At 44.4% G+C, this 8,670-nt stretch overlaps 1 protein-coding gene across 9 annotated transcripts in view; it reads left to right on the forward strand.

Moving 5' to 3' along the window:
* atg16l1 (ATG16 autophagy related 16-like 1 (S. cerevisiae)) overlaps positions 1-8,670 on the forward strand; it is a 47,472-nt gene that overhangs the window by 21,129 nt on the left and 17,673 nt on the right. For 8 of the 9 annotated variants that reach the window (XM_020621791.1, XM_020621793.1, XM_020621794.1 and 5 more), the window contains 5 exons: positions 7,061-7,242; positions 7,319-7,384; positions 7,468-7,554; positions 8,309-8,368; positions 8,457-8,562. In XM_020621791.1, coding sequence (XP_020477447.1) covers positions 7,061-7,242; positions 7,319-7,384; positions 7,468-7,554; positions 8,309-8,368; positions 8,457-8,562 — 501 coding nt within the window. The remainder of the gene's footprint in view (positions 1-7,060; positions 7,243-7,318; positions 7,385-7,467; positions 7,555-8,308; positions 8,369-8,456; positions 8,563-8,670) is intronic. The other variant, XM_020621792.1, reaches the window with a different exon arrangement.

Genomic DNA, 8,670 nt, shown 5'->3' on the forward strand with positions numbered 1-8,670 from the left:
GACCAGAGAGAAGTGGGCAAACTGTCTAACAATGTCTGAGTGAGCGGGTGATCTATGTTCTCTCTGCCATGACTCCTGGGAAGAAAACTCTTTTCCAGTGTTAATGACAACTGTGAGGAATGCTTGATAGCATAACACTGAGTTGAAGGTGAATACTGAAGATGCTTATTCTGTGTGGGCATCCAATCAGTAGCTTTTGTACAACTATGCACCATGGGACCAAGCTTTTTGCTTCACCTCCCTCACCCACTAACAAAGTGATATGAGGAGTTGAATTTTCAGACAGGGCATACAAGTCCTGAATTTCACTGGGCAGTGCAGCCAGAGCTGCCACTCCCTGAGGCCCAATGTACAATTGTTAAATGTCAACTGTGGGTGTTCTCTGCGATGTCTCTATTCCCTGAAGAAAGCCGTCCCACAAAGCATCATAGTCATCGTCCCCGTACAGAGAATAGTTAAAGGTGCAATGCATGTATTCAGCAGGTTCTGTGTATTTGTGGAGGATGGAGATCGAGGGAAGCCACAGCTTGAAGTTATCCCACAAATCAGTTTTTTCAGGTGCAGTTACAAGTCCCCACCACACCTCAGCTGATGAATCAAGAGACAGGCCCATGCTTGAGGGTGTGGTTTGTAACATTTGTCTGAACGTTGCTTTTGGAGTTGCACACTTGAACAGAACCATCAGGAAAGGTAATGTCAACATGGCATGGTGACATCATCGTCACATTTAGGGAACACATTATGTCACGGGGCAAAAGGTTAACAGAACATGAGGGGGAAAGCAGAAAAGAATGATAAAAGGACAGATTATTCCATTTGCAAGGAACTTTTTCGGAAAGTGGCCACTCCTCTGTGTGTCCCGAGAAGCCAACAACAGGTACGGTATGCCTTGAAACGGGGAGTGGCATGCTAAGTGTGGAATACCCTAACCCTAACCATACACATGTGATCTTGACCATTGATGGTTACCTTGACTAGTGGTTCACCTGTTACCGGTTCTGGGCAGCCCTAATGTTGAGGCAACTGGTGTGAGCCAGGTGCCTGATGTTGGACTAATGGTGTGAATCTCTGAACATATATATCAGTCTTGTGGAGGTGGGTAGACCTGATACTGATTTTGCGGTACACCCTGTGACTGCTGATATGAAAAGGGACATTTACGCGACCAGTGTCCTCTTTTGTTACAAATCCAGCATCTATCATCTCTTGGAGCTCTCTTAGGAGTCCGAGGTCCTTGACCTCTTCCCCGTGGTCTGCCACGGTACTGAGGTCCACAGTGCATGGGAGCAGAATCACACTGATAAGGTGGTGCGGTCAGCTGTGGAGCAGAGGTTGCTGCTGTGCATATAGCTGTGCAACATTTGGTCAGCTGTAGCCTTACTTTGATTAACTTTGTCTTGCATTTCCTTCAACTGCGCTTTAACTAACTGTGCCTGCCAAGAAGAAAGCTCCTTTGCATTCTTTTCTTGTGGTTCCAGTTCATTGTCAATACACTGAGTGACATAAGCTGACCACTACTCAAAAGTAAATGTGCTGAGTCCCACTACCTGTCTCAGAAGATGCTGTATGGATGCTCGGAGGGAAGCCTCCACAGTACTGCAAAATAGCACCCCCATAGTGTCACTGATGGCTGGGTCATCACCAGTGTGGTTCTGCCAGAGTTCATGCACGCTGAGCAAATACTGACTGCATTTCTCACCCTCTTGAGGTGGAATTCTACACAGCTCAACAGAGCGCACCTGTACTGGGAATTTCTGGCTCATCACCAACCAAAACCGATGAATTTCAGTATAGAATGAAGCATTATCATCATCCTCAGTAGTGTTTTCCATCAGTTCTACCTCCTGTAGCGTACTCATGTCTTGAAGGCTAAAAGGAGTGTAGGTTTGTATTATCTCTCCACAAAGTGAGGTGGACTGAAACAATGGCAGCTGGTGTGAGGAGATGTCAAAACAATCATGCATATTTTCTCGCCCACTCTGCATATGTTGTGATAAGAAATCATGCACTATGCCGTCCCAGCTGGAATCATTATCACTTTCAGAAACTTGAGACATTGCTGGCACTGTAAAATCACAAAAGTGCCTATCCTCTTTCTCATCTGTGAAATAGGCAGGAGCACCGACAACTGGAGTTGTGACCTGGTCTAAACAATGAGATTTTAACTCATTTAGATAAGTCTGTGCTCTAAATCTGTCAGTTTTACCTCCTGGAAATGAGGCTGTGTGCAAAACTCCTCCCTGTACAACCGCCAGGGGCGCCATGTCCTGAGTTGCACTCTGTGGTATCTGTCTAGATAAGCCACTCTTCAATATCGGCTTCAGCTCTCCACATAGATATTGTGGGGAAGATGACTGTGTGTGTATATGAACTGTACTTTGCAATCTCTGGTAAGATGTGCAGCTGGGACTGGAATGTCTGTCTCCAGTGCCACTTGGAGAATTGACTTTAACTGTCCCATGTGACTTGCTTGAACTGGCTGAAAGAGACTGAAAACACTTGAAACTTCTTTAAAAAAACATGTACAACCAGCAAGAAAACTCTCAGCCTTTTTTCTAAATCTGGCTTCAACTGTATTTCTTATCAAAGAGGTACAGCTACTAAGTTTGCAGTCTAGCTTTTCTCAGCAGAAAGCGAGGCTCACTTCAAAAACAGCCCTATAGCATCCCCTTGTGGGGGAGGACTGTCACTGTCCGCAAGCATGCCCTTCTTCTACATCTGTAGGACCCAGAAAATAAAACTATCTCTTGCTTTGTCCTGCTCATCTTTAGAAACTGTATGTAACCATTTAAACAAAAACTTATAGAGTACTGCCCCCAAAGAGTAAGGCTTGGCCTTTTCCCAGTCTTGTACAACATTTGCAGACATATTAAAAATTATGTACACGTGACTGATGTTCCAAGTGAAATGGTCTCTGTCCAGAACCTGCTTGATTCGGTCGGAAACCTTCTACACCAACTAGGTTGGTGCACCCGATTGCTGGGGGTTCACCCAATCAACAGTTTTGTTTTAATTCCACTGAAGATGCCGTCACCCTAAATTTCTATAAAACAGTTTTCCCACAGACTATGCCCAGCCCCCAAAGACAGTTCTGCCAGAGGCACACTGTGTCACATCGAATTCTCTCCATAGCACTTATTGCCACTAAGATACACGACAGTGTTCAACAGCCTTCGTGCAGCAAACCACCCACACAAGTATATTAAAAATAAAAAAATATTTCCCTGTGCCCTCAATCATTTAACATACAGCGGTGATCGTCTTATAAATATTTAGACATTCAGGAATGTGCTCCACTCGGAGAAGGGCTCTGCCTCTGATTTCTGCCTTCAGGAAGCCTGTTTTCCCACCGGAGCAAAAATCATAATAATTTTGGAGACGACGTCAAAATTTGTGGTTTTCCACTTATTAATGTGAGTTTTATGTCTCTGATAGTCATCAATTAGTAACTAGGGCACTTATTTCTCTGTCCCTCAAATGAGACTATGTGCTTGTAATAAGATATGGCATAAACAAAACGGCACATTTCAAAATAAAAGTGTTATTTTATCCTTACTGTAATCATTCAAATTTAGATCAAGACTTCACAGTCTACACAGATCAACTAAATTTGGCAAAGTCCAAGGTGCAGGATTTATGTGTAAATAGGTTTCCTGCTCACCTGTTTGTCGGCCGATGTTGATCTGTGCAGTTCGTTCACTCACGACATGGAATCCAGCAAGCCGATTCGGACCGTCCGCTCAGAATTCGGCCAATTCCAATGGTCACGGCACCAAGTTGTTATACCCCAGTTCTTCTATTGAACAGATCTGAATGAAGACGGAGTCCGACTTGCTTCATTTTAGTGCTGGTTTATTTAAAAAAGACCACAAATAAAAGTTACAGAAGCACAAGCCTGGGTGGCTCCCTCCCACAGACAAGCTGCTGGAGAAGAGAGACCCCGAAAACACAGAGCCTAATACATTTACAAGGTTTTGGGCTAACCCCTTACATAGACAGCTGTAAAAACAGGAGTTGGAGACAGTCTGACGTCTCGTTCTCTTATCTAGAGCTCCACATGCTTGGAGCAGCTGGACATAACAAAATGAAGAATTCCATGTGTGAGTGTATGTTGTATGCACGATGTGCAACAAAAACATTCTTTTAGACATAATTCTTACACAAGATTAATACAAAAATAACTGGTGTCAAGGTACCCTTCTCAGAATCATTATCTTCTAACCTTGAAGCAGAGCACACATGAGCAGACTTTGAATCTTACTAAACTGCATTAATAACACATTAAAGTCTAATAATTATCTGACTGACTTATTAATTTCTAACAGCGGGTAACTGAGAAACGCCATATTTTAACTGGCATAATGCAAACATAGTAACTAGTCACTGCGTCTTCCCCCACACAAACACATATAGTCCCAAAGCAGTGAAATTAATTCCAACAGGTAGCGTAGCACCGACAATAACATCATGGATCGTTGTCTGCAGATTCTCAGTCATCCAGGTTGTAGTAAGCTGAAAAAACCTTAGAAAAAATCAACTGGACTTAGATTTCTAGACGTTTCACCTCTCATCCAAGAGGCTTCATCAGTTCTGACTGACTGGTGTTGAGCCGGAGATATATATCCCTGTCAGTGGTGTTTCAGTTCAGGCCAACAATGTCCCTTAACGACTGAATCGTTATAGCCCAGTATCGGTGAGAGTCGTTACCTGTCTTTGAAGCCTCCCCTGTCGACCGACGCCTATTGTCCTGGTGGACATGTTTGGGCAGAGATCTCACAACAGGATTGTAGATGGAAGACAAGTTGTGTCTTAGTCCACCAGCCCTATTTAGTGAGGGGTGTTCTATTTTTACAAAAATAGCTTCCTTAACTCCTCTCTCAAACCAGCGATGTTCTCTGGAGAGGATCTGGACTTCACTGTCCTCAAAAGAATGTCCTTTGTCCTTCAGGTGGAGGTGGACCGCTGACTCTGGTCCACTGGAGTTGGCTCTCCTGTGTTGGGCCATGCGTTTTGTGAAGCGGCTGCTTAGTTTCACCAATGTACAAGTCGTTACACTCCTGACTACACTTAATTGCATACACCACATCACTCTGTTTATGTCTGGGTGTTTGACATGTCTGGGAAGTTTGTGGCTCGGCTCTCCGGTAAGGATACAGGGTGGGGAACATCCTGAAAAGAGCGCAAGCACAACTTTTAAGTGAAAGGATTCGACAAATACATTTCACAAGTTTTTTTTTGTTTTGTTTTGTTTTTTTTTTCTTCCCATCATGGGTCATTAATCCATTGGTTAACCAGCAACACATCACATGCAGCAGACACACTGGCCTCAGGCAGTCAGGACAAACAGGTACTGTGCTCTGGAGGAATCCAGTGTTGAGCTGATCATTCACCGCCACAGGGGTTTCACAGGCTGGCTGCTTGTAGGTTAGACCCGGTCAGGTAAAACAGTGAGTCCCTGTACAGGAACATCCACAGACATCCAGTAATCTCAGGCCCTGTATTTTTCCTCTTGTCACAGTGCAGCAGCAGGAGGGAAAATATATCCACAAAACCAGGCGCAGTCGAAAAACCCAGTATTTACAGTGGCACCGGTGGATGTCGTCTTTTTCTTTTTAAATGAGCTTTATTGAAAATGCATATTACAAACAAGGCAGTATAACATTTTTCCAATATGGGGGGGGGCACCAGTGGATGTCAAGCAAGCTCACATGAATGTGCAACAGCGTAGAGATTCCAGGCCTAATGATTATGAATGGAAAATGGTCTTATACTTGTACAGCGCTTCTCTATGCTTTTACAGCACATTCAAAGCTCTTTCACACTATTTGGCCATTTGCACGCACTGGTGTCATCACTGGGGACACCTGGGGGTTCAGTGTCTTGCTCAGGGACACTTCGACATGTGGACTGGACAAGCCCGGGATCAAAACACTAATAATCCTCCGTTTATGAGACGAGCCACTCTAACTCCTGGTCCACAGCCGTGCTGTTTATTTTGTGAGACTATTCACAACGAGGAAATTAGTAAGATTACTTTGAGATATGGAATGAAGAGTAATGGGTCGTTAGGGTTGAACTGTAAAATCTGACAATGTTGGTTCAGTCTAGCCCCCCCCCCCCCTTCAGCCAGGTGGTGCTACACATCTGTTTCATGTATCTGTCATCTCAAATTAAAGTTCTATGCAGAGTTCTGTAATTGCAATGTTATTTCTTAAAATTCTGAAGCGGCGGTGGGAATAATTTTACAGTAGTGGCCCGCCCCTGCAAAATGTACATAGCGGAAACTGAGTTCCATATCAAATTGACCCTGGTCGGCTCAAATACAGCAGCAAACTGATATGATGATGATGATTTATGTGAGAAATGCAGCTCAGATGCATTTTGAGGCACTATATGTGAGTGATAGTATGGAAATCAACTTGGATCAGCATGTTATCACTCTGTCATATAGCACAATGTCATTAAAGTTTGGTCCCCGAGTAGAAGCTGAAAAGTTTGACATTTTATTAAATCGGGATCTAACAGGATGTGAGTGTTGCTGACTTCCTGTACAGAGTGAAGGCTGGTGAAAAGTTCCTAAACTGTCCGTCTTTCCTGTGGCTGTTTGGCAGCACCCCCTCCTGCTGCTGTCTGCTCTTGTCTCTTGACCAGGCGCAGTACATCTCAAACGGGCCTGTTGTGTGATGCTGGCTGATGACAGACAGAAAAGTGTTATCAGTCTTTTCAGAGGTCCTGCAGCCTCAATGTGATTGCCATCCAAAAGAACTAATCAGCACAAAGCGTCAGGCTGTGGAGGAGGAGGAGAGAGCTGTGATGTTCAGTATCTGAACAGGCAGGGAACATGAAGTGGGAAAATAGACCCCAGTCAGGTGTTTCTAGTGTTCGACATCAGAATCAGCTTTACTGGCTAGGTGTGTTGAACACATGATGAATTAGACTCCACTACAATGGCTCAGTGCACATGTACAATGTTCTTACATCTCTACTGAGATGTTATTCTGTCTGACTTGTGTTGGAAGCAACAAACCAGGCAGCCTCACCTCAGCCTGTGTGTCTATAGGACCTGGAGAGGGCCAATCAGACCCTGAAGGACGAGTATGACGCCCTGCAGATCACCTTTTCTGCTCTGGAAGAGAAACTGAGGAAAACCACAGAGGACAACCAGGAGCTGGTGTCTCGGTGGATGGCAGAGAAAGCTCAGGAGGCCAACAGGCTGAACGCTGAGAACGAGAAGGACAGCAGGTACGCAGGACACATGGAGGAGGACATCCTGATTCCATCCCTCTTGAATTCTCTGACTGACTGTGCTGTGTTTCAGGCGCAGGCAGGCCAAACTGCAGAAGGACCTGGCAGACGCTGCCAAAGAGCCTCTGCCCATAGAGCCGTCAGTAGATTAAACTTCTGTTTTTATTCTGCTAGCGTGTCAGAGCTTAACGTCAGTTCTCACCTCACTCTGTTTCTCTGCAGGGATGATGACATCGAGGTTCTGGCAGAGGATGCAGGGAAGGGGGGAGGAGAGACCTCACCAAACAGACCACTCAGCAGAACTCCCAGGTGAGACCACTACCTGACCTGCTGCAGGCAGTGGTTAAACTGGTACACATTCACACAAACTGTAAATAGTTTTTATGTTTACTTTTACATAACGTCTTTGTCAGATTTTTAAGTATCTTTTCCATTAAACCAGGAAATAATTTAAAAGAATATATACTCTGCAGTGATTAATCTTATAGGCACTCAACAGAAAATCTGTTGAGTTTTCAAATGAAAATACAAAGTTATTCTCTGGTTCTGTACTGTGAGGGTTTGCTGCTATGCTCTGGCCCATATGAGAGCAAAAGAAAAATCTTCAGGTTTCACACAACAAAACAAGATGTTACCTTTGTCCTGGACATTGCGTCACTCTCCCTTTCTAGGTTCCACACACACACACACACACACACACTGGCATTAACTTTTAAATTCCAGCTGATGAATGGTGAAAGACCAGTGCTTTATGAGTGTTTTGTCTGGTAACAGGTTTGATCCCAGAAGGATTTTAACATGTCAAGAGGATTTATAATCTGTCATCTGTCAAACTGTTGAATGTCATGTCATGAGTTTCAGAAGTAACTCCAATTTGTACGAAAGTGTGACAGGCTGTCCAAACATTCTGCCTTATGGAGCAACTGGTTTACTGCGCTAACAACTTCAGAGCTAAAACAGTTGTGTTGACAACACACTTGTTCTCTCTCACCACTCTCAGGTGGCAGAGTTTTAGTCCTTCTGTTTTCTGCTGATCTGTTAAAACAAAGGTTTGTTTCTCCAGTAAGAAAATCTCTCAGCCGCCTCCTGGTGGTCTGCTGGATTCCATCTCCAACATGTTTGGGTATGTAGCCATAACTTACTTGATCTGTGTGTTGGTGTGTGTGTCAGTCTGTCCTGCCTGACCACGGTGATTGTGATTTCTCTCTCAGTAGGCGTCGAAGTGCCAGCTCCTTCAGCACTTCACCTGAAAACACTGAGGCTCCGTCAGGAGTGTGTGCAGAGGTTCGAGTCCCATCCACAGCTCTGCATGTGTTTGTAAGTATGTCAGATTCTTCACCAGTGCAAGAGATGTGGTGGTATGACTGGGAGACCAGTTTAGAATGACCGGCTGGGAAATGTTATATGACATCTGGGTGTCTCTTT

Source organism: Monopterus albus, unplaced genomic scaffold (genome assembly GCF_001952655.1).
Source record: "Monopterus albus unplaced genomic scaffold, M_albus_1.0 scaffold268.1, whole genome shotgun sequence".
Lineage (NCBI taxonomy): Eukaryota > Metazoa > Chordata > Actinopteri > Synbranchiformes > Synbranchidae > Monopterus > Monopterus albus.